Source organism: Rutilus rutilus (genome assembly GCF_951802725.1).
Source record: "Rutilus rutilus genome assembly, chromosome: 15".
Taxonomy (NCBI): Eukaryota; Metazoa; Chordata; class Actinopteri; order Cypriniformes; family Leuciscidae; genus Rutilus; species Rutilus rutilus.
Window position 1 is genome coordinate 13,799,840 of NC_140220.1, and position 26,246 is coordinate 13,826,085.

At 43.6% G+C, this 26,246-nt stretch overlaps 1 protein-coding gene across 2 annotated transcripts in view; it reads right to left on the bottom strand.

Moving 5' to 3' along the window:
- LOC311304383 (organic cation transporter protein) overlaps nt 1-26,246 on the bottom strand; it is a 42,849-nt gene that overhangs the window by 13,833 nt on the left and 2,770 nt on the right. Inside the window, exons 3-9 of one of the 2 annotated variants that reach the window (XM_084431351.1) lie at nt 24,882-25,036; nt 23,672-23,840; nt 23,284-23,410; nt 7,538-7,644; nt 6,862-7,073; nt 4,825-4,933; nt 4,167-4,315 (exon numbers count right to left, since the gene is read on the bottom strand). In XM_084431351.1, coding sequence (XP_084287477.1) covers nt 4,240-4,315; nt 4,825-4,933; nt 6,862-7,073; nt 7,538-7,644; nt 23,284-23,410; nt 23,672-23,840; nt 24,882-25,036 — 955 coding nt within the window. In that variant the 3' untranslated portion in view covers nt 4,167-4,239. Of the gene's footprint in view, nt 1-4,166; nt 4,316-4,824; nt 4,934-6,861; nt 7,074-7,537; nt 7,645-23,283; nt 23,411-23,671; nt 23,841-24,881; nt 25,037-26,246 lie in introns of those variants that run through there. The other variant, XM_084431350.1, reaches the window with a different exon arrangement.

Genomic DNA, 26,246 nt, shown 5'->3' on the forward strand with positions numbered 1-26,246 from the left:
GGTGGTGTTGCCCCACCGTAGTGCCGTCAAACCCAACATGACATGCTGCGATAGCTGCTAAATAGACCCTAATAGTAGAGAAAGATTTTCCACCATCCATAAGGTCTTGCAGAAAACACAAAATATCAAAAACTGAGAAATTATATGATACCAGCCGGCACCCTTCACACCCATCCTCAAACCCAGTGTGTTTAAGTTTGACCTCTCATGGGCCAGGCCCAGAGGGCAAGCCTGTCTGGATGAGGGTGGTAAATTTCCCTGTTCTCTTGGGACAAAAGGTTTGAGCTTTTGGATAATCTCTGCAAGCCTTGGTGCTTTTGTCAAAATCAGAGTCAGGCTCTGTTCGCTCACCTTGGCTAGAGACGGTGTAATTAGACGAAGGGGACGAAATGTGTAGCACGTCGGGCCACTGATGGGCCAGTGCGTCCACGCCGAGGGGGGGCATCCTCGTCCCATAGCGAGAAGAACATAGGACAATGGGCGTTTTCACGAGAGGCGAAGAGATAGACGGTAGCCTGGCCGAATCTCTCCCACAGCAGACTCACTATCTGAGGATAGAGGAGCCAGTCTCCAGAGACACATAGACTCCATAGTTCACCCTCGACAAGAGGCCTGCGCCCTTGTTCAGTATCCCCGGGACATGGGTCGCCTGTAACGACAGAAAGTGCCGCCTGCTCCATATTACAGCTTGTGAGCTAGAGCATGATGGTTGGAGGAGCACATCTCACCTTGGCGGTTAATATGTGCTACAGCTGTGGTATTGACGCAGCATACCAGCACATGATTCCCCTGCAAGCTGGGCAGAAAATGATTCAGAGCCTTCCACACAGTGAGGAGCTCCAAATTATTTATATGGACTGAGTGAAGTGTGCTGTTCTGACTTCCTAGGTGGCTCTCCGCCCAGTTAAGGACGTGTCTGTTGTTTCCACTTTCCGCAACATGATCGCCCACGGGGGGTCCCATGCACGTAAAATTCTGCATTCCTCCAGTGGTACAGCATCACTGTGACAGAGTGAAAGAGCGGCAGAGATTGCTTAAAGGGCTAAGATGGAGAGATAAAACCTACTTCATGAACGCACTCATTCTCAAAAGGCCGAAAGGTAGGACCTGGACAGCCGAAGCCATAAGGCCCTGTAACCTGAGACATGTGCTAAATTGTACCCTCACTCCTTCTCTGAATTGTGAGAGGCAATTCATTAAGGAGACAATGTGTGCATTGTAATTGAATTCAGCTCCAAACCCAGATATATAACATTCTGAGCACGAGAGAAAATGCTTTTGCTCACATTTACTCTGAAGACGAGCGCTGGGATGTGACCGAGCACACAAGCAGTGTTTTGCATCACTTTCTCTCTCGAATCGGCTGTAATCAGCCATTCGTCTATGTATGTCAGGATTTTGAGCCCCACTATTCCCAGTGGGGCTAAGCCTGCCTTCACACACAGACAGAACAATCTTGGACTGAGAGAGAGCCTGAACAGAAGAACTGTGAAATCGTAACATATGCCTTGGTAGGCAAAACGAAGAAATTTCCTGTGTGGCGGATAAATGCTAATGTGAAAAAAAAGCATCTTTTAGATCGATCAATGTGAACCAATTGTTCTGTTTTACTAAACAAGAGAGAATGCTTTGGGTTGACATTCTGAAATTGTATTTCCTCAAATGTTTGTTCAATACTCTGAGATCCAGAATAGGAAAAAAGACCCTTCAATCTTTGGAATTAGGAAATAATTAGAGTAAAAACCATGATGGCATTGATGCCATGATACCACTCGCACCGCCCCCTCCTTGAGATCTCCTCTTTCAGAATGTGAGCAGAGCTCTCTTCTGTGTGAGAAGAGATTACTCAGCTGAAACGTAGAGGTTTTCTGGCAAACTGAATCTGTACCCCTTCATAATAGTTCGAATCACCCATTCGGGAGCCAACACAGACTGCCAGGCTGTCACATGACTCGTGAGAGTTCCTACACTCACTGTATACTTGCTTAGGGCTGCTAATTCAGCCGGATCATTCATTTGTGATACACTGGCCATCTAGTGGAAGGGGGGCTGACCTTGCCGACAGATAGCCTCTGTCTTTTGAACGGGGAATACGAAGCTGGGCTGGTGGCTTTGCCGCGGGATATTATAGCCCTGCCTGCATTATGGAAATTGCATCCAGTAGCAGGGGGTTAGATGGCCACAAAGAGGGCGTCTGGCACAGCGCAGGCTTACTAGGAAGGCAAAGTTTGAAAGCCTCTTCCTCATTCTTGTCATCGCAGTACTGTTGCATTAACACGACAGCAGGACCAAAGAGATCCTGGCCAGGCTCAACTGGCGCTCCAGCGATGATCAGGGAGACCAGATAGATTAAGCCACAGTGCACATTCTCCTAAAGCAGGGAGGAGATGTTGAGGCCAAGGCAGACGACTTACAGCCAAGGCAGAGGCTTTATAAGAGGACACGGAAAAGCAACCCATTTTGCTGAGGAGAACAGGTTTGGGGTGGCAAGCAGCCCACCTTGGGAGAGGTAAAGGTGCCTGGCGATAGAGGGCTTGATGGGGGGGGGTCACACATGCCGAGAAATGATATATCCTTATATATCCAAATACCCCATATCCAAATACCCCACAAGAGTGTTTGAGGTCGAGTGGGTCTCCCCATTAATGTTTCATGTGTTTAGCACATGCAAGGAGGACCAGGAAAACCTGCTTTCTAGGGCCGAGAGGGGGTCCCAGAAGTTTCCTGTCATAGGCATCCTGACTTGGTCAGAGGCACTTTGAAGGGCCGGCCATTCGATATTGAGGTGAGCGGCCGGTCGCTCACAAGCCTTGAAGATAACCAGCGGGAGCGTCCGTCTGAGGCTTCACAGATGACGGGATGACAGAGATGACTTTGAGCCTGTGGCACTGGAGTTTCTTCGGGAGCACCAGGCAATGGCTACAGTTCTCTGGTAAATCAATAGCCTCTTCGGCATGATTAAGGCCCATACACACCACACAGTAAGGATGGGAATCCCTAGCAGCAATGAGGGTGCCGGTTGTCCCTGGGGGTAGCCGTTGTGAGTTTAGAGAAAGCCATTGATGAAATAAAATAGTAATCCGACAGGTGGGCAGCCGCAGAACAGGGGAAAATAGAGAAGAGCGCAAGGTGGGCAGCCTGATACAGAGTGTGAGCATGGGTGGCTTGCAGTAATAACTTCAGCTAACCTGGCTGATAGGACAAACATGTCCAACAGAGGTTATTCCAAAAGATGTGTCCTCCTGCAGAAAATAGTGAAGTCCATAAAACCACAATCTGAGTGTAAAATATTCCAGGGACGTGAAAAGCAAATGACAACTGAGGAAAGGTAGCGTGTGCAGGTGCTTTATGCACTTTGGTACTCGCTCCTGTCTGTCAAGTCAGAGGTCAGGTACGGATGCCCTTCTTGAAATCTTGAACACAAGATAATAAAAGAGAACCTTTCATTTCACCCCTCATTCAAGTCAACTCCTCGTTCACACATATGCTCGTATCAGCAGCTAATTGGTTCTTCTCGGACATATCTGAGTCAGAACTGTTTCCTCAGTTCTGTGTACTGGTGACTCGAGAACTGTTAAAAAACATTATTTGGTCCGATTAGGTGAACAGGTTCAGCCAGTTCACTAAAAAGAACCAGTTCAAAAGAACAATTTGTTTTTAATTTGTTATGTGGTGACCTTATATGAGGCTTATTTCACAAAGCAGTCTCATACAGGCACACTGGCTTGGTTTGTACTTTCATACGGACAGTGTGTCTGTATAAAAACAGTGTAGGTTATGACATTTAGTATTTCTTTTGATATTTGGACATAAATGATAAAATTGGGTTATACTTTATTTTGATATCCTACTATAAACATTCTTATAACTATAAATAACTTTGAACTAACTCAACTAACTCTAACTCAACTAACAACTAATCTCCTGTGCTTATCTTTGTGGTTGCACTGTTAGTTTTATTATGAAGTGCATGCTGCCTATATAGAGTGTAAACAGCTTAAACCAGCCTAAGGCTACGTTTACACATGGCCGGCTATTTTCATAAACGGACATTTCACCCTCTCCGTTTTCAAAAATAACATCGTGCTCACCTGTCAGTTTTCAGAAAAGTGTTTGTTTACACGAACCCGTGTATATATGCCGTCAAGAGCATGCCAAACCTGTAGGTGGCAGTGTAACGAGAAGCCCAAGCCCACGTTAGCCAATCAGAATCCCGAATATAGCAACAACAGCAACGAATCACTTCCTCTTTCTCTTTTGAACAAAGATGGTGCCTGGATCATCATTCGAATGGACTGACCAGGAGGTAGAGCACCTGTTAAATGTAACTTTAGATTACAAAACCAGAAAATTACAGGAGAACATCGACTGGGAGACGTGCTAAAGTAAATATGCAGCTTTTTAGAGCACTACCCCAATGCATCTACCGATGATTTTCCTCATCAAAAGGAGGACATTACCCGCACTGTCCTCAAACAGACGAAAAGGGTTTGCATCAACATAAATGCGACTGCTACTCTGAATGCATCCATGACCACCAAAGCCAAATGAAAATGTAAACAGAGGTCGCACTTTTGACACAGGTGCAAGCTCTGTCGCATACTGTGATGTCGGCTGCCTAAAACTCAGCTTTTCTCAGTTTACATACAAACGTGCAAATCACTAGTTTTCTGGAACAGCTCAGATTATAGAACCTTATGATTATTCAGTCTGCATTAATGACTGAATTCTATTACTGTTTTTCATATTTTTCATATTTAAAGAAAGCCAAGCAGCTTTGAGTATAAAGTTATTACACTTTATGAAACACTTGCCCTTGCTCACCTGATGACTGTTGGGAAGACCTCTGCTGAGTAAATGTACACAATGGACAGTGATGCTGTGATGCCAAACTTGCCCACCATGGCAAGTACAGTGCGAACAATGGACAGATCTATGAGAACAGAAATTAAGGATGGGTGAGGTTTGTTATGAAAGAAAGAGATGATCTTGTTTCACAACACCTGATTGCCTGGAGGGGAAGGTTACCCACACTAATCTTTATTTTGATTTATTAATTATTAATGATGGTATTTTTTTTTCCTCCAAATTATACAAACAGTTTGCGTAAGTCCCGGTTTTTAAATGTGGCCCACAATTCTCTAGGCTTTGCTCCATCAACAGTAGTAAACAATGGCATGATCACTGAGGAGCTATGACATCAGTACATCAAATGGAGACTGTGGTCTGTTTATTGGAGGGAATTATTATGTATCAAGTAAAACCAATGGTAACTTTTCCACACTGTTGCTTTGCATGCCAACGTCCTTTGGGTATCTTTATTTTTCCAGAGCATCGGCAAGAAACCACAAACTGTAGGAAAAGGACTTAAGAAACAATTTAAAATGTTGTGAATTTCTAGATACAGTATCTCAACAGCATATAGAGAAACAATAAGCATGCTCCCCTTTTATTTCCCACCAACAGTGTGCCAGATCTGGTGCTCAACCTGTAACTGTTTCTACTACAGAAAAGGTGGTTCTGGGCTGAAAAAAGGAAAACCTGCAGATCTCAAACGAGGAAACACTAATGTCAAAGGCACAATGTCAGTAACCAACTTAAAGGGGCATTCCACCCATTTGAACATTGTTTTTTATTTAAAGTGGGTCATATATGTAGTCAAAATGTAAAATAAATTTTGAATTTGGTGCCTTCGTGACTGAGGAAAGACAAAAAATAACTTCAGGACGCATTTGTATGAAAGACAACAACTCCCACAATGCACCACATTGCACAGCTCCGCAAGCCACTCCCACTAATCCAGAAAGCGCATATCTGCCTATAAGAGAAATCACTCTTCCGTCTACAAGGCTAGCTACCACCAGAGCTTGAAATTCATTTCACATTCACACAAAATGTCTAGTTAGTTGGCGAACTCATTAGTGCATTACTCCTCGTTTGTATTTCTTTCGAAAAGGTGAATTATTGCATGGTACCTGGATGTTCAGTCAGAACATATGCGGTGCGAAACTAGGATAGTTCTCAACACAAACGTCCGTGTCCTCGTCTGATTCAGAGATTTCGTCCAGGAGAAATTGTCATCGTTGAAATTCTTTGCCGCAGACGGACTCTATCTCTGTGTTCGTAGTTGCATCTTACAGTCTATGAGTTGCATAGTGAGATCACCGGCGCCACCAGTCCGCCCTAACTCGAGCCAGTCCGGGCTCCTCGTCCGCGGCAGGCAGGTCTTCTGCCTCGGCTGCTCTTCGCTATAATGCGGCTTGTAAAGGTAGCCACAAACACCTGATTCAAGCATCAGACTTCCGAAATCCTCTTCTTCTATATCATATTAAGCACTCTCCTCCGCTATTTTCATTACTTTACATCTGTCTCCACAGCGCCTGTTAGCTTAGCTTCAAACAAGATGGAGGATATTGCTTTCAGTTTCAGAGAGTAAAGTCCCACCCACTGATCTGTAATAGGTCTGTAGCGTGAGCGGGTCCCGCCCCCTGGGAAAGATGAGGAACTAGTGCTTGTAGTCTCAACAGAAATCCCCCCCTCTTACACTTCCTCCTACAATGACGCAAAATGACGATTTTTGCGTCATTGTAGGAGGAAGTGTAAAAGGTAAATAACGGATTTCTCCCGTCTCAGGGGAAAATGAGAGAGTGTTGCACGACCATTCAATAGTATGACTGGGTTTCTAACAATGCAAAGCTTAATGCAAATGGGTGGAGTGTCCCTTTAAGTTTTCAGAAGTACTAATACAAAACAAATATAACTGGCACAACATTAGATCAATTATAACAACCAGTGAAAAGGGGGACCTTTAGAGTCAAAATGATTTTAGAATTCTAGTTAAAGGTTAGGTTTTTCACCTACCATCTGGTATGAATATGGTTAGAAGACAGGCCAAGCCGCCTACTGTCAAGAATGCTAACTGGGATATCCTGCGTGAGCGGTTTAGGGTGAAGAGAGTAATGGTACGTGCTGGCATCTCCACCAAGCCAAATATCATCTGTGTCAGGTAGATATTCATACCAAAGTCTGAAATATTGAGTGACAGCCCATAGTAGACCAGGACGTTCACAAACCTGTAACAAACAAAATCAGCATAATCAAATGCCACCATCTTGTGAAGCAGTAATGTAGGTAATTCCTGTTATGAAGCACCCTCTGTAAGTTCTAAAAATGAATGAATGAAAGGGGGAAAAAACAACAACTTCAGAACTATGGCAGAAGGTTTTATTGTTATTATCATCATTTTTATGAAACATAAAAGAGAAACATGCAAAACTTAGGGAAATGAGAGCCACATTTCCCAGCAGGAAATGCTGGAATATACGACTGAATTAGAGCATTACCAAACCCCCTTTACTCAATAGCTGCAAATTAGCTTCAAATTCATACTTACTTTGTATTGTTACATTTTTACACTGAGAATTCTAGACCTGAACTTTGAACATAGGAACAATGGTTCCTAAAAGTCCAAATGTTAAATAATTAATTCTCAACCCAATTTAAGTTGGGTTGTTTACAGTTAATTGTGCATTTTTACCACAAGTAGAAGAGAATGAGGGACTGCTTCCTCATTCTGGGCGTTCGGACCAGATCGATGACAGTGTACTTCCTCAGGTGTTGCATTTTCTCTGAGTTTTTAGCGCTCTGCAAAACAAAACAAACCCATTTTAACTTAAGGCGAAACATCGATTTTTTATGCAGTGGTCAGTTTTGAGATTTTGGGCTAGTTTACTCCTTTACGGAGCCCCCCTAGTCCCACTTTGTCAAAAAAATTTATTATAACTATCTCGTGGCCTCAAGATAGTAACTCGTGGCCTCAAGATAGTAACTCGTGGCCTCAAGATACTATCTCGTGGCCTCAAGATAGTAACTCGTGGCCTCAAGATAGTATCTCGTGGCCTCAAGATAGTAACTCGTGGCCTCAAGATACTATCTCGTGGCCTCAAGATAGTGACTCGTGGCCTCAAGATAGTATCTCGTGGCCTCAAGATAGTAACTCCTGGCCTCAAGATACTATCTCGTGGCCTCAAGATAGTAACTCGTGGCCTCAAGATAGTAACTCGTGGCCTCAAGATACTATCTCGTGGCCTCAATATACTATCTCGTGGCCTCAAGATAGTAACTCGTGGCCTCCAGATAGTAACTTGTGGCCTCAAGATACTATCTCGTGGCCTCAAGATAGTAACTCTTGGCCTCAAGGTAGTAACTCGTGGCCTCAAGATACTATCTCGTGGCCTCAAGATAGTAACTCGTGGCCTCAAGATACTATCTCGTGGCCTCAAGATAGTAACTCGTGATACTATCTCGTGGCCTCAAGATAGTAACTCGTGGCCTCAAGGTAGTAACTCGTGGCCTCAAAATACTATCTCGTGGCCTCAAGATAGTAAATCGTGGCCTCAAGATACTATCTCGTGGCCTCAAGATAGTAACTCGTGGCCTCAAGGTAGTAACTCGTGGCCTCAAGATAGTATCTCGTGGCCTCAAGATAGTAACTCGTGGCCTCAAGATACTATCTCGTGGCCTCAAGATAGTAACTCGTTGCCTCAAGATAGTATCTCGTGGCCTCAAGATAGTATCTCGTGGCCTCAAGATAGTATCTCGTGGCCTCAAGATACTATCTCGTGGCCTCAAGATAGTATCTCGTGGCCTCAAGATAGTATCTCGTGGCCTCAAGATACTATCTTGTGGCCTCAAGATACTATCTCGTGGCCTCAAGATAGTAAAGTGTCTATCTTGTGATCAGAAGAATAGAAGTGTCAACTTCTATTATTATTTATATTCCTTTAAATGTCTTGATGTGCACATCAACTGTGACACAATAGAGTGCGGATGGGCCGAATTTTTCTGTCCGAGCCCGGTCCGCGTGCGACAGAGCAGTAACCGAACCCGACCCGAGCCCAACAGGCATAAAGATATTTATGTCCGAGCCAGACCCGAGACCGAAAGTTAAAATCCCATTTTTTTTCTCATACTAATGACACATGTACGTTTGTTTGTGTGGAAAGCCCGCTTTTATTAAGCAACTGTAGGAAGATTCAGAAATGTCAACAGGATGAGTGCATCAGCGCGCACGGAGAAACAAGCGCACTTAACACAGGCGCGCATGCACGTGTTTCGTTGTCACGGCTACATAAACAAATTTCCGCACACAGGAAGACAAATGTTATGGTAATATTTTACATGTATTTTAATCACAAAAACGAACGTTTGCATCAAGTGAAAGCACCAGGCACATTGGCTACCTACATAATAAGCTGTTTTAAATTTAAAATGTTCAATGCCTTATCGCGCTGATGTGACCGAGCCCGACATGAACCCGAACATAATTTCGAAATATCTGTCCGAACCCAACCCGGCCCGGCCCGTCGGTCTCGGGTCGGGTATCCATCCTGTATGACACAAGAATGTCCCCCGGGTTATCAATAGCATCAATAAAGATCAATAAAGTATTTCTGATTCTGATTTTAAGTTAGCCTATAGTGGAGTGTGCATACTGGTTCATTAATTATTGAAGTGTTTCACATTTTGGTAGTTTTGAATGTAAGAAAATCATGTGTCCGTGTAGCCTACAAAAAAACGTCAGCAGAGGGCGTTCTAGGGCTTAGGTCACGGTAGGCTACCTCCATCTGGCTGTATTTCCATGTGTGTATTTCCCGGTATTTCCCAGTTGACCGCAAGACATTTAAAGGAATATAAATAATAATAGAAGTTGGTAAATAAACAATACAGGTAAAAAGTATAAATATAGGCTATAAAATATGAAGAAGAATTATAAAGGACTATGGATATGCAGCCTACAAGATTTACAAGATTTACAGTACTAGTAAATAAACAGAATAATAAATAACTATATTGCACACTGAATATTAAAACAGAGAATATTGCACAGAATGTGAAGTATTGCACTACAGGGTCCAGTTTAATAACAAAGGGTCCATGTGTCAGACACTTTACTATCTTGAGGCCACGAGATAGTATATTGAGGCCACGAGTTACTATCTTGAGGCCACGAGATAGTATCTTGAGGCCACGAGTTACTATCTTGAGGCCACGAGTTACTATCTTGAGGCTACGAGATACTATCTTGAGGCCACGAGTTACTATCTTGAGGCCACGAGATAGTATCTTGAGGCCACGAGATAGTATCTTGAGGCCACGAGTTACTATCTTGAGGCCACGAGATAGTATCTTGAGGCCACGAGTTACTATCTTGAGGCCACGAGATAGTATCTTGAGGCCACGAGTTACTATCTTGAGGCCACGAGTTACTATCTTGAGGCCACGAGATACTATCTTGAGGCCACGAGTTACTATCTTGAGGCCACGAGATAGTATCTTGAGGCTACGAGATACTATCTTGAGGCCACGAGTTACTATCTTGAGGCCACGAGATAGTATCTTGAGGCCACGAGTTACTATCTTGAGGCCACAAGTTACTATCTTGAGGCCACGAGATAGTATCTTGAGGCCACGAGATACTATCTTGAGGCCACGAGTTACTATCTTGAGGCCACGAGTTACTATCTTGAGGCCACGAGATAGTTATAATAAATTTTTTGACAAAGTGGGGCTAGGGGGGCTCTGTACTCCATCAATATGTGTTCTTTCAAGCTGCTATAAAGAAAACGTTGAAAATATACATTAAGTTGTTTCTTTTATTACATTTTGTTTACTTGCGGCAGTAAGTTCTCTTACGAGAGATTCTCTCGTACTGCGTAGAATACGCTAGGGGAAAATCCTTTTCCACGAGAATACTGAAGCCAAAAAATTATCCTTAATTTTGTATTAATGTAAAACGCGTTGCGGCAGCATACAGACATAGGCGAGGCAGCTCGCGCGCCTATTGGCTGGTCTGCTGGCAACTGCTTAAGCCTATCGAGCGAGACCTAGAGTGACGTCAGACCCAATGAGGGCGCTTCGCGCCCTCTGCGTCACGTCCCGCCGAAACGGGCGTGGCTTAGGTCTATAAATACCGCTCGCAGGCTTCATATCTCTGATTTTTCATCCTTCAGCGAAGCAACTCACATCGCTGGATCCGAGAAGAAGCCACGCTGTTGAAGAAGCACCTCAGCGGGACGAGTCGACGAAGCTGCTGGCCGCGCCGCCTTCATCGCCTTCCTGCTGCGCTATCCAGCGCCCATATCCTTTCTCTGCACTGTGTGTGTGTGTGTTCGCCGGCGCGACTCACACTATCTAAAAGATCTGCGTCTTTTTCAAGATGCCTTCTTGCGGCTCGTGCAAAGCCGCACTCAGCGACGGGGACCGCCATGTCATATGCGCTTCCTGCCTGGGTCAAGAGCACGCAGCTCTCGCGCTCGCTGACGGCGGCTGCCCTCACTGCGAGCTGTTGCCATTAGCGACTCTGAGGACTCGCTTGGCACTATTCAGCGAGACTGCGCCCACACCTGGTGTTGTGCCGCGCCGTAAAAAGCGCCGCGCTCAGCGAATCCCGGAGCCCTCTCCCAGCCGTCAAAGCTCGCCGGTGCGCCCGCCTGCTTCTCCGGTCTGCCGCCGCTTCTGTCGATGACGCTGATGAGATCGACGCGCTGCTGCGAGAGGGGGATTCCTGCTCTCTCCTAGCATCAGGCAGTGAGGATTGGGCGAGCTCTGAGGATCCTGCCCCCCCTGCCCGTGCTTCTACGGGGAAGAGAGCGAGCATTGAGGCGGAGCTCATGCGCGTACTCACTCAGGCCATGGCGAGCCTCGGCCTCGAGTGGATTACGCCTGAGCAGCCTGCTCACAACCGGCTGGACGGCTACTTCCTGCCTGGGGAGCGCGTTTCACCTGCATCCAAGCCAGCGCCTTTTCTTCCTGAGCTTCATGAAGAAGTCGCTAAGTCTTGGAGCTCCCCTTTTTCGGCCAGGACACGATCCTCTGTCTCTTTGGCGTTCTCCGCTGTCGACGACGCAAAGAACAGAGGCTACCACTCCCTGCCGCCGGTCGAAGAGGCTATTGCAGCTCACTTATGCCCGCCCTCCGCTGGACGGCGTGCTAAGATGGCGCTGCCCTCAAAAGCCTGCCGCACGACGTCAGCCCTGCTCCGCCGCGCTTTCTCCGCCGCCGGGCAGGCCGCGTCAGCATTGCACACCATGGCCACGCTCCAGATATACCAGGCCGATCTCCTCCGTAAGCTGGATGAGAGAGGACCTGACGCAATCTGCGTGCCGGACTTGAGGAGCGCTACAGACCTCGCTCTTCGCGCCACCAAGTCGGCAGCACAGGCCATTGGACGGAGCATGGCCACGCTCACCGTGTCTGAGAGAAATCTGTGGCTGACGCTCTCGGACATGACTGAGTCAGAACGCACCGCGTTCCTCGACGTGCCGCTTTCCCCTGCCGGCCTCTTTGGAACCTCGGTCAAAGACTTCGCCGATAGGTTCGCTGAGGTGCAGAAAGCGACCCAGGCCATGAGGCACTTCCTCCCGAAGCGCTCCAGTTCTGCAGCAGGCCGTGCGAAACCGTCTGCTCAGAGCTCACAGCCTAAGCCTCCGCCCACCGCCTCCTCTTCACAACGCCGCCAAATCCAGAGCTCGAGACCGCGCTCTCGCTCATCCGGCCGCCGCCCCGCCCCGCGTGGCCCGCGGCAAAAGGTTGCGTTGAAGCCAGAGGCCCCGAAAACGTCCTAGCATGCCTAGGAAAGCGACGGTGTCCAAGTCCCGCTGCGGCCGGACTTCCACCAAAGCTTGCCGCTCGTCCAGTTCCAGGAAATGTGACTGGTCCAGCGTATTTAGCAGCCAACAAGCCGGTTCCATTGCCCGCTTGCCTGCACAAAAAAGCCGTTTTTACGGCTACCCAGATAAATCCCTTAAAGAGTGTATTTTCTGGTGTCCCGGCCACGGCCGACGGTGTTTCATGTGTAGAAAAAATGCCCACTACTCAGTGCCCATTCCTACACACAAGCACAGCCCTTCACACAGGGCTCGCGCACATAAAATCGACTCAGATCGATTGCGCTTTAAACGTAGCAAACGTGCCCACTACCCAGTGCCCACAAACGCTACTTCCCACATGTCTCACGGTCTCTGTAAATACAGGACCAGTATGCATACGCTCTGCTCACGCGAGCAATGCTGTAAAAGTGGTGTATGTGCCCGCTGCTCTGCGCCCACTCCCACACACAGACATGAAACTAGCCCAGCCCTCCCCCTCTCAGTTAGACACTGCAGAGGAGTCGAGCGCGGGCATTCTGCCCGCTGTTATCAGCGCGCCCCCTGCCTCAGATGTCATGAGCGCGACGCTTATGTCACAGCACACAAAAAGCCGCTGTATCGCGAGCCGATCAGAGCGTGCTTCGCATCCAGCCCCTAGCTACTCGCACACTTGCGTGGGAAAAGCTTCCCGGGGTTTCGAGATGGGTGCTGAACATCATAAAAGAAGGCTATTCGCAGCAGTTTCGCCGTCGCCCTCGCCGCTTCATGGCGCGCGTCGAGACCACGGTAGAATCGAAAGTAGCTCATCTACTTCGAGCCGAGATTCTGAAACGGTTGAGCAAAGGGGCTATAGAACCCCTACCTCAAGCTCAAAGCGAAGGGGGGCTTTACAGCAGATACTTCCTGGTGCCCAAGAAAGACGGGGGTCTCAGACCCATACTAGATCTGCGGCAGCTGAACAGAGCGCTTCTGAAGCGCCAGTTCAGGATGCTCACGACCAGAAAAATTCTTCAGTTGGGCCTTCTGCGCATGCGCCCACTGCAGTTCTGGCTCAGAAAGAGAGTACCACGCACAGCGTGGGCCTCCGGTCGGCTTCGCTTCAAGGTCAATCAAGCGTGCATTGCAGCCTTGAAACCTTGGGAGGCAAAAGACTGGTACCAATCAGGTGTAAGCCTGGGGACTTCCTCGAGAGTGATGGTGGTGTCCACGGACGCATCCACCTCGGGATGGGGAGCGCTGCTCGAGGGCAGACCGCTTTTTGGCCAATGGTCAAAGCAGGAGAAGCTCTTACATATCAACTGCCTCGAAATGTTGGCAGTGAGCAAAGCGCTCACGTGCTTTTGTCCCCTCATAAAGGGACACCACGTGCTAATACGTTCAGACAACGTCTCAGTGGTGTCCTACATAAATCGCCAGGGCGGCCTCAGGTCCCTGACTCTGTACAGGCTAACCAGGCGCCTCCTGATATGGGCCCGCAGCAACCTGCTCTCGCTGAGAGCAGCGCACGTGCCAGGGCTCCTAAATATAGGACCAGACAGACTGTCCAGGAACCAGGTTCCGACAGGGGAATGGTCTTTGCACCCACAGACAGTCCAGCTGCTGTGGAAGAAATTCGGCAGAGCGGAAGTAGACCTGTTCGCGTCTCAAGAAAACGCTCACTGTCCAGAATTTTTCTCGAAGAGCAAGGACGCGCTGACCCACGAGTGGCCTCGCCGTCCTCTCTACGCTTTTCCCCCCGTCTCCCTCCTGACTCAGGTGGTAGAACGGGTCAGGGAAGAAGGATGCTCAGTGCTGCTTGTAGCCCCACTTTGGATGAGCCAACCTTGGTTCCCAATTGTGATGCAGTTAGCGAGCACCGCCCCGTGGCCAGTGCCTCTGAGGAGGGATCTCCTCTCTCAAGCCAACGGCTCGATCTGGCATCCTCACCCAGAGCTGTGGTCCCTCCATGTGTGGGCCATCAACGGGTACCCGCTGACCTCCCACAGGGAGTGTTAAACACTATCACACAGGCCAGAGCTCCGTCTACGCGACGTCTCTATGCCTCAAAATGGTCAGTGTTCTCTAGCTGGTGCACAGCTCGTGGTGTGTCACCCCTGCATTGCGGTGTGACGGAGGTTCTCTCCTTCCTACAGGAGCTGTTGGATAATGGCAGGTCCCCTTCCACGCTCAAAGTCTATGTAGCGGCCATAGCAGTGTTCTCTTCGACCACGCTTGGCCAGTCTATTGGAAGGAACGATTTAGTCATTCGCTTCCTTAGAGGAGCTAAGAGACTGAATCCTCCCAGACCTCCCACAGTCCCTATATGGGACCTTTCTACGGTACTGGAAGCCATGAAAGGTCATCCATTCGAGCCCTTGCAGAAGATTGATCTTAAACACCTGTCTTTCAAGACGGCGTTTCTTCTGGGTCTCGCTTCAGTGAAGCGCATAGGGGACTTACACGCACTCTCAGTAAGCGCGACGTGCATGGAATTTGGGCCGAATGACTCTAGAGTTATACTCAAACCTAAGCACGGTTATGTTCCTAAATCCCTCAATACACCGTTCAGAGCACAGGTCATCTCCCTGTCTGCTCTGCCGGTCACTGAAGGAAATATGGACGAAAGCTCCCTTTGCCCAGTCAGGGCGTTAAGAGCTTATGTGTCTCGCTCGTCTGTTTTTAGACAGACGGAGCAGCTCTTTGTTTCGTTCAGCGGGCGTTCTAAGGGACTAGCCGCTTCGAAACAGACCCTATCCAGATGGGAATTGGACGCAATAGCGCTAGCTTACACAACCAAGGGCATGCAGTGCCCGCTGGGTGTCAAAGCGCATTCCACGAGAAGCATGGCTTCATCGTGGGCCTGGTCAAGTGGGATTGCCTTGCAAGATATTTGTATGGCGGCAGGCTGGGCCTCTCCGTCTACATTTATAAGGTTTTACAACCTAGAGGTTCCCGCACTACAGGCCAGACTACTGTCGGTCTAGTATGGCCAAATCTCATATGCTTGCTCAAATCTCTTGCTTCGACTATGAAAAACCAGAGATATGAAGCCTGCGAGCGGTATTTATAGACCTAAGCCACGCCGTTTCGGCGGGACGTCACTCTAGGTCTCGCTCGATAGGCTTAAGCAGTTGCCAGCAGACCAGCCAATAGGCGCGCGAGCTGCCTCGCCTATGTCTGTATGCTGCCGCAACGCGTTTTACATTAATACAAAATTAAGGATAATTTTTTGGCTTCAGTATTCTCGTGGAAAAGGATTTTCCCCTAGCGTATTCTACGCAGTACTCGTTCCTCTCTCTAGAGAGAACCGAGGTTACGTCAGTAACCGAGTACGTTTCTCCCGAATTTACCAGGAAGTTAGCATTCAAACGCGACACGCCGAGCTCCGTCTGTTTACTTAAGTCTGTCATGACCGGTATCGCTGTAAAGCTCTGAATCTCCTGCACAACGCTATGTAACCCAAATATGGGCATTTCCTTTCTACCAGTAACCAATCGTGAATGTCCAAAGGGGGATTTAAAGCTAACCACGGAATCTCATTTAGAGCTATTTAAATCTTTAACTGCCGTTTTCTCAAAATGAGTTTTTTGCGTTTTTTTGTCATTCTCCAGTACAAACATCTAGCACCTGTGTACACCAAACTTTCCAGTTATACACTTAGCAGTATTCTGAAGATATTTTCAGAGGGATTTGTTAATAAATCATTCCTGGCCTGATTTATGTGACATTTTAATCAAAAAAATATGGCAAAAATCTGTTTTTTATGGCTATGGACAGTATATTTTGATTTCCTAGGTAATGAAAGCATATATCCTGAAATCCCTCTGAGTTTTTATTTTCATCTTGTGTGTAAACAAAATGAAAAAAGAATTTTACACCTGGCTTTATCATATGTTCAGATCTATCTACCGAAAATATATGCAAAATCGTGCATATTTAATGAGATAATGCCTAATTTGCATAATTAAACATACACATTTCTAAAACTTGTAATACATTTTTTTTATATACTTGTGTAAGTAATCAACTGAGGAAGTTTCATGGTGATATCTATTATTTTAAAATTTTACCCTATTCACCTGTAGTGTCTCGCCTTAAGGTATTCTTAAACTAACTCCGTTGTACAAGTTGGAGACTATTTTGAATATTCATTTCTGAAGAGAGCTGTAACTCTGTTACATGTCAGATGCAAATACAACTCCATAGCTCCATAATAGGTAAGTTCATCCAAAAATGAAAATTCGGTCACACTTTATATAAGGTGTCTTTAACTTCTATGTACTTATATAAAAAAATAAGTACAATGTACGTAGTTTTGATTTATTGCAAAAGGGATATGGGTAAGGTTAGGGACAGGTTTAGTGGTATGGGTAGGTTTAAGGGTGGGTTAAGGTGTAAGGGAAGGGTTAACAGTGTAAATATAGATGCAATTACTGAAATTAATTAAAGGTATAATTACATGCAGGTAATTATAATAATATAAGTACAACGTAAAAACATGTACATGTACACAATAAGTGCATTGTATAAAATGTTTACTTTAAATGTTAGTCCATAGTAGTTAAAGACATCTAATATAGAGTGGGTCTGAAAATTCTTCTATTATTTACTCACCGTCATGTTGTTCCAAACCTGTATGCCATTCTCCCCAGAACAAAAAACTACTCTTCCATTCAATTACAATTACAATGAATGTGGACTTTGTGTCACAAAACACAAATGGACACAAATGCAATATGAAAGTATCTTAAAAGCAGTTCTTAGTCCACTATTGTAACTCTTCTGAAGCCATATGATTTGTGTGAGAAACAACAAAATTTATGTTATTCATTTGTAATCTTTCCCTCCAATGAGCTCCTAAAGCCTACTAAACATTGTCAAAATTTTGGAATCCTTGGCAGCTGGTTGCACACCGGACGAGAACTAACAGTTCTGGCACACCAGATGTGTCATTCATTATTCACATTCTCAAATTCACAGTGGCAGTCGAAAACAGTAAATCTAATCCTCATACAGGCAAAAGTTCACTTCAAAAATTTGCAAAGTGGTGTCAAAGGTTAGGTTGGTGGTGGGTTAGGCATTTGTCATCTCTTCCCTAACTTCCGGACTTCTCCAATCACTCTGCTTAAACCCTGCACCTTTCTTACTATCGACTGCAAGCTTACATTCAGATCTGCCTCCATCCAATCAACAACTTTTTAAATAATCTGTTTCACAGTATGTCTGTTAAGTATGTCTGTCACAGAATGGAAGAAAAGATCAGAACATTTGGGATGTTTCCCTTGGACATACCCAGTTCAGGTCATGGAGTACCCAACTAATCAGCTCATGAATTAATTCAGTTTTGTTAAATAAGGTAGATCTAAAATGAGCAATGCTGGGGAAGGTCTTAGAAGGGTTCGAAAACCCTGGCTATAGGATGCTTTTGTGCTGTTTTTTTAAGCTAGAGGTCCTATTTATTGTATTTCATTTTCTTTTTTTTTTTGCTCCATGGGATTAGAAGTGACATAATTAAATGAATGATGACAAATTATTATTCCTTTAAGATTTCTTTTCAGCTCGATTTCCAAGCTAAACCTAACCCCATGTTGTGCAATATGAATATGATAATAGTATGCTCGATTGCATAGAGGCCTTAAAAGCTGCTATATCTGCTTATTTTTCAACCCTATTAGAAGAAAATAAACAAAACCCTAGGAATTTATTTGAAACAGTGACTAACGAATAATAAAGCTTCAAGCCCAGAAGTTTACAAGCAGCACAGCAGTAATGACTTTATGAACTTCACTTATAAAATTGATAATATCAGGGAGAAAATTATAACTATGCAACCGTCTACTACAGTACCGCATCAGGGAGTGCATTGTAGTCGTAAAATTGTAAAAATTCGATTCATTTATTGCTACAGGAGAGGAAGAATTTTCTAAACTCGTTAAATCATCTAAATCGACAACATGTATGTTAGACCCTATACCGACTAAGCTACTGAAAGAGATGCTTCCAGAGGTCATAGATCCTCTTCTTAATATCGTTAATTCATTAGAAAGGAGTCACTTGCGCTTCAGCCTGGTTGGTGCTCACGGAACAGGACGCAAAGATCAAAAGAGGAAACCCAAGGTCTAGCTAGGACCAAGGAACCAAGGACTCTGAATAAGACGCATGGGCGTCGAAACGTTAGTCGTTTTGTATCGTTAATTCATCTTTGTCATTAGGATATGTACCAAAAACTTTTAAGCTGGCTATGATTAAAGGGATAGTTCACTTTGAAATTAATTTTTGATATGTTTTAGCTTACCTCAAGGGCATCCAAGATGTAGGTGTCTTTGTTTCCGCAGTAGTTTCAATTTTGATATTTTTAGGTCAAACCGTTCTTGTCTGTCAGTCATATAATGCAGGTCGATGGTCATTGTCTCAAAACACAAGCACAGAGTCCAAATTAAAACAATTCCCCATCGTCCAAATGAAACAATTCCCCATCATAAGTACACATTGATGGCCTAAGACACGAAACGAGCGGTTTGTGTGAGAAAACGAACAGTATTTATATCGTTGTTATCTCTTGAAAACAGCACACGTCCAAATGATCTGACGGCGCCGGCGGGTATAGATATATACATAGATGTCGCCTTGGCTACGGTTTCGTTCCAATGAACTGCAGTAGCGAAGGCGACATCTAGTGTATACATCTATACCCGCCCGCGGGCGGGTATAGATATATACACTAGATGTCGCTTGGCTACGGTTTCGTTCCAATGAACTGCAGTAGCCAGGGCGACATCTATGTTTCTATCTATACCCGCCCGCGCCATCAGATCATTTGGACGTGTGCTGTTTTCAAGAGATAACAACGATATAAATACTGTTCGTTTTCTCACACAAACCGCTCGTTTCGTGTCTTAGGCCATCAATGTGTACTTATGATGGGGAATTGTTTCATTTGGATGATGGGGAATTGTTTTAATTTGGACTCTGTGCTTGTGTTTTGAGACAATGACCATCGACCTGCATTATATGACTGACAGACAAGAACGGTTTGACCTAAAAATATCAAAATTGAAACTACTGCGGAAACAAAGACACCTACATCTTGGATGCCCTTGAGGTAAGCTAAAACATATCAAAAATTAATTTCAAAGTGAACTATCGCTTTAAACCGCTTGTTAAAAAAACGCAACTTGATCGTACAGAATTAGTCAATTACAGACCGATCTCGAATCTACCTTTTCTGTCAAAGATACTAGAAAAGGCGGTATCCTCGCAACTATGTTGCTTTTTAGAAAAAAAATATATCTGCAAGGATTTTCAGTCAGGATTTAGACCATACCATATTACTGAGACTGCTCTCAGAGTCACAAATGAGTTGCTCTTATCATCTGATCGTGGTTTTATCTTGCTATTGGTGTTACTCGATCTTAGTGCTGCATTTGATACTATTGACCACAACAACTTTTAAATAGACTCGAAAATTATGTTGGCATTAGTGGAATTGCACTTGCATGGTTTAAATCACACTTATCTGACCGTTATCAGTTTGTAGCAGTAAATTAAGAGATGTTTTATCCATCACAAGTTCAGTATGGCGTACCACAAGGCTCAGTACTAGGACCATTGCTGTTCACTCTGTACATGTTACCCATGGGAGATATCATTAGGAAGCATGGCATTAGTTTTCACGGTTATGCTGATGATACTCAGCTCTATATTTCTTCACGCCCTGACGAAACTTACCAATTCACAAAATTAACGGAATGTATAGCTGATATAAAAAATTGGATGACTAGTAATTTCCTACAACTTAATTCTGAAAAAGTAGAGATTCTAATTATTGGACAAAAAAACTTCCTCACATAATAACCTAGAATACTGTCTAACACTTCCTGGCTGCTCTGTCAAGTCTTCGTCGTCGGAACCTGGGTGTGCTCTTTGATACCAATCTTTCATTTGAAAGTCATGTGTCTAGTGTCTGTAAAACCGCATTTTTCCATCTCAAAAATATATCTAAATTACATCATATGCTCTCATTGACAAATGCAGAAACAATTAGTTCATGCGTTCATGACATCAAGGCTAGATTATTGTAATGCTCTTATGGGTGGTTGCCCTGCACGCTTAATAAACAAATTACAGCTGGTCCAAAACGCAGCAGCTCGAGTTCTTACCAGAACCAGGAAGTATGACCATATTAGCCCGGTTCTGTCAACACTACATTGGCTCCCTATTAAACATCGTATACATTTTAAAATATTGCTGATTACTTACAAAGCACTAAATGGTTTAGCTCTGCAGTACTAGAGCGAGCTTTTAACGCATTATAATCCTTCACGTCTATTGCAATCTCAAAATTCCGGCCAGTGTATAATACCCAGAATATCAAAATCGACTGCTGGCGGTAGATCCTTTTCCTATTTAGCACCAAAACTTTGTAACAGTCTTCCTAACATTGTCTGGGAAGCAGACACACTCTGTCAGTTCAAAACTAGACTAAAAACACATCTCTTTGACCTAGCATACACATAACACATTATAGACTTCTATAATTCAATATTAGGCTGCATAGATTGGATCAGCTGGAACCGGGAACACTTCCCATAAATCCTGATGTACTCGTTACATCAGAAAAAGAATGGCGTCTACACTATTATTAGTCTCTCTGTTTATCCCGAGGTTTACCGCAGTCGGCTGTATCCAGATCTGATGAAGGACCTGCGCCTGGACGCGACAACAACGCAGTCCTGAAGTGTCAACTAGTCTCTCCCCTGTGAAGGCCTCCCTCCCCTCCCAAATTCTGTGTTATACATTTTAAGGCCAGACAAGTAGTTTGTTGAGGGTTGGTTTGTTGGAAAGGACTATATGCCTGCGCACATATATTCAAACGCGCATACCTATAGACTGAACTCGTAATAGGCATATGCACGCCATCAGCGTTCTCACAGGTTCTCGTTTTTAAAGTTTGAGTAGAGAGAACTTAAAGAGTTTTCTGTTGAAACGGTGTCGTGTTAGCGGCCCCTAAGTTAATAACTAATGATCAATGTTAAAAGCGCTATATAAATGAAGATGACTTGACTTGACTTATGCCAATGGGCACATAACGGCAGTGCCTGAAGCAGAGGAGGAGTGAAGTGATGCTTTAAATCTTCTTTGAAAACAAGTTTTGATACACGGTTTGTTCACTTTACATGCAAGTAATAGTCAAATAGTACGGAGCCCCTAAAGGGACATGGTGGTGGGAAAAAATTGGGATGGGTCTTTTCTTTCTTTTGCGTTCCCCCGAGAAACTTTGCGTTCCCTCGCCAAGATATTTGCATTCCCGCGCAAAGATATTTGTGTTCCCTAACAAAAACTGTTGTGAGCTCTGACATACACTTCCTGTTTAATGATCCGCTGGCAGTGTTTCAGACAGCTCTGTACATTAACAATGGAGCAGTTCATAGTGTTTGAACTTGGACTCAAATATAAAGAAATGCAGTCAGTTAGTGCTTAGGAGTTCAGTAAGGATGGCAATATATTCACAGATTCGAACTTCCCAGATCAATAACTCATGAGCAAATGATTTACAATCATAGTAACGTAGACAACGAGCTACAACCAAATTTTCCTCAAAACGAGCTTTATATTATAAATTGATCTCTATTTGCAGGCTGCTGAAAGACAAGTATGAAAGGACCGTCTGCAAAGTGCAAAACCCCCAAAAAACGTTAAATAGTCATTAACTTTAATGTGACATACTGTAGTGTCACCAAATTTAGTTTACACATCAATGGTCTCCTACTGGTCATACTACAACACTTAGTTTGATAAAATGTGCTTTTGCACAACCATAGCTTTTGCATGATATTTGGTTACTGAATTTGATGGCATTACACTGTATAACAGTGTGAAGTTATTGAATATTTTTTCTAATAACGGTGAAGTTATTGGTTTTGTTTCATAATAAATAATCATAACAACTATGAAATATTGAATTTCAATATTGAATAACAATTATACATATCAAACTAAGTGTTGTATAACCAGCAGGAGAGCAGTGATGTGTGAACTGAATTTGGTGACAGTACAGTGTGTTACAGTGAAGTTATGGAATATTCTTCATAATATAAAATGTGCAAATGGGTTTTGGGTTTTGCACTTTGCAGACGGTCCCTTATTCGGACTTGTCTCTCAGCTGCCTGCTTAGAGACCAGTTTATATTATAAAGCTTGTTTTGAGGAAAATTAGGTTGTAACTCGTTGTCTCCGTTTCTATGATTGTAAATAGGTGTCATCTGTGTTTTAACAACGTTTAGCTCACGAATATATTGATCCAGGAAGTTCGAATCTGTGAATATATTGCCAACTTTACTTAACTCTTTAAGCACTCACTGACCGCATTTCTTTATATTCGAGTCCAAGTTGAAACACTATGAAACGCACATTTTTAATGTACGGAACTGTCTAAAACACTGCCAAGTTAGACATTAAACAGGAAGTGTCTATCCAAGGCGAGCTCACCACAGTTTTTGTAAGGGAACCCAAATATCTTTGCGAGGGAACGCAAAAGATTTGAAAAATACCAAATTTTCACCACCCTTTAGGGGCTCCGTAAAATAGTCATGTCAGTATAGTCAAAAAATCTGACTAGGAAGACTTATTAGTCTTCTTACTCTTGTAAGCCACACCTGACAGAGTTCAAAGTCGTTGTCCACCAGAGGTTTGCCATTAATAAGTGCCGCCTTGCGAATTAGATCCAATGCCTCATCATGCTTCTTATTGGCCATTAACCAACGGGCAGACTTAGGAAGCACCCTGAGAATACAAAAAAAAAAAACAACAAAAAAAAAACACATGCATAACAGGAACACATCTACACATGCAAGAACATAGGCTCCAGTGGCTTTGGACACTTAAGTCTCATGTCTTTACATAAGATACATTTATAAACATCCCAAATTGTCCTCGTCCGCTCTCTCCTTCCCTCTTCCTGTGCAGTATTAGAGAAGTGAATATGTGCCTATGTGGCCTATTTGTGTTTCCTGTAGAAGAGTTTTCAGCTTCTCTGCAACTCACCAGATGTAGAACACGAAGAGGAAGCCAGGGGCAGATATGGCCAACTGCAGTTTACGCCAGTCTCGGATGAGGTAGGCCACCCCTGCAAGGAGGATGTAGCCAAAACCAAAGAAATAATCTGTGATGATACCTGCCAGCATGCGCTTTTTGGGGCCCGTCCACTCAGTACCTGCAAAATTAAAAGACAAAATGCAGACATTATACGATAATCTCCACTCACATTAAATCAGAAAGTCCCAGTCCCAGAAACAATTGAGTGGTAGTTGAGCTTTCCCACAGCTTTTTTATCTACATTTAACCAATGATCAGTACCCCGCAATTTCCAAATCATTAGACACTGACTGGGCCTGGTCTCAAACTAAACATTATCTCAGATTCTGATCGAGTCTGGACCACAGTAGTTTGAAAGGATATATTTATTGGGTAACACTTTAGAATACTGTTCTGTCATTAATAAATAACTACACAGGAACAAATGAGTAACGCATTACTAACATTCTAGTAACTACTATTAACAAGAAACAGGATAGTAATTCCTTCGGACGGATTTGGTTGCATTACTAGTGGGCTACCATGATCCTCACTGCAGAATACTGTTCCAAATAATTAGTTATTCCTTTAGAAGGATGTAGTTATATTTGAGTCATTACTATCTAGAACCTTTCACAAATCTCCAAAGCTTACAGTGACTTCAGTCATTACTAGAGAGTCATCATGCTTTTCACTATACTGATACAAATAATTAGTAATTCCTTCTGAAGGATTGTGTCATAGCTAGTGGGTTACCATGATCTTCACTTTAGAATTAATTATACATTATGCCTTATTCACCTTAATTATGAACCTGACCTGTATATAGTAGTTCTCAGAAGTCCCTTAATAATATGAAATAGTAATTACTAATTAGCTAATAGTGAACTACCGCATTCAACTGAGTGATATTACATACTAATTTATCAGAGTTTCTTGTTAGTTAATAGTAGTTACAAGAGTGTTAATATTGCGTTACTCGTTTGTTCCTGTGTAGTTATTAATTAATAAATGGAACAGTATTCTAAAGTGCTACAATATATTGCTATTATCAAGAATATCCTCTCGCTACTAAAATGATAAGAATTGCTTCAATTTCTTTTTAACAGTCAATTTTCTCTATTTCCAGATAGCTTGACAAAGTAGAACAAGATTTTGGAGTCTTGGATCTCTTACTTACCCAACACAAATGCATTCATAATCACTGCAGACACAGTCATGCCCACCACGAAGCGAAGCAAGACATAAATGTAGAAATTTGGGGCGAAAGCGACCCCCACTCCAAAGATGGCCTGTACTGCTAAACCAGCCAATATGATAATTCTGCGGCCATACCTGAAACAGCACAGAAGCGTAGTTAATTAAGCTCAGATAGTCATTAATTTCCTATAAAATAGGTTCTGATGTGTCTACCTTTGTAAAAAAGAAGTGTGCTTAATTTGTACAAAACACTTGTAGTGCACAGTGCACTTCAGATCTAAAAAGTAAAGCCTATCGTAGAGAATATAATATTTAGGAAATAAAAGGCCACTTAAGTGTACTTAGAGTACACTTTCATTACATAATGACTAAATCATTATGTTTTGATAATCTTTTGTCATGCTTTAAATAAACTGTAGTGTGTTATTTGATAATACAATTAAGGTTAATATATTTTAAATGCACTAAATTGCAGCTTTTACCTATGTGCAAATACAAATATATGTCAATACATGATTGAAATATGCAATTAAGGATCCAAAAACATTACATTCAGGTCACACTTAAGTATGTTATTTTATTATTTTCATAATAAGTATGCTTTTTAAAAGTATGCTAAAGTGTACTTCTTTTTCACAAGGGTGGACGGGACGAGTCTGTTCTAAAATGGCTGCGTATAATATTTCACGCATTCCTGTAGCTCAAACAGTAGACAATGGTCCTAGTAACACAACATGAGTTTGATTACAAGGTAATGCTTGGACTGATCAAATGAACACACCCAGGATGCAATGTAAGTTGCTTTGAATAAAATAGCCTGCCATGAAATGTATACAGAAACATTTAAAATCAAATCATCTTTGATTTCAAAGGCCATGCATCGAATCAATCCAAAGCCTAATATTTGAGAGGGTCCTTGCTACAGACTGCAGACGTAAAGCATTAAAATATCCAATCCATCATGAAAACACACTATGCAGTGGATTTGATTGTTTATGTCATCGTTCCAGAGTCTGTAACGAGGAGTACTTGTACGATTTTGGCTTAAAATCATATGACCCAGACTACATTAATTACATGTGCACTTCACTTGCATTGAAGATAAGCATGATTTGTGCTGACCACAATAATGTTTGCGTGGTGAATTACTGGCTGCCAAGTGCATGAAACCATCAAAGTTTAATTTTGAGAAATAACCTATTTTGGTACTGTTTTTTACCAATGTAAAATCTGGGTCTTGAAGCAACCACTGTCATACAGTAGAGGGTTCACAGTCTCATCTATCAACGTCTGTCGTCTTTCCCCTATTTTAGAGAATTCCATTCTTTATTCTCCCTTCAGTTCA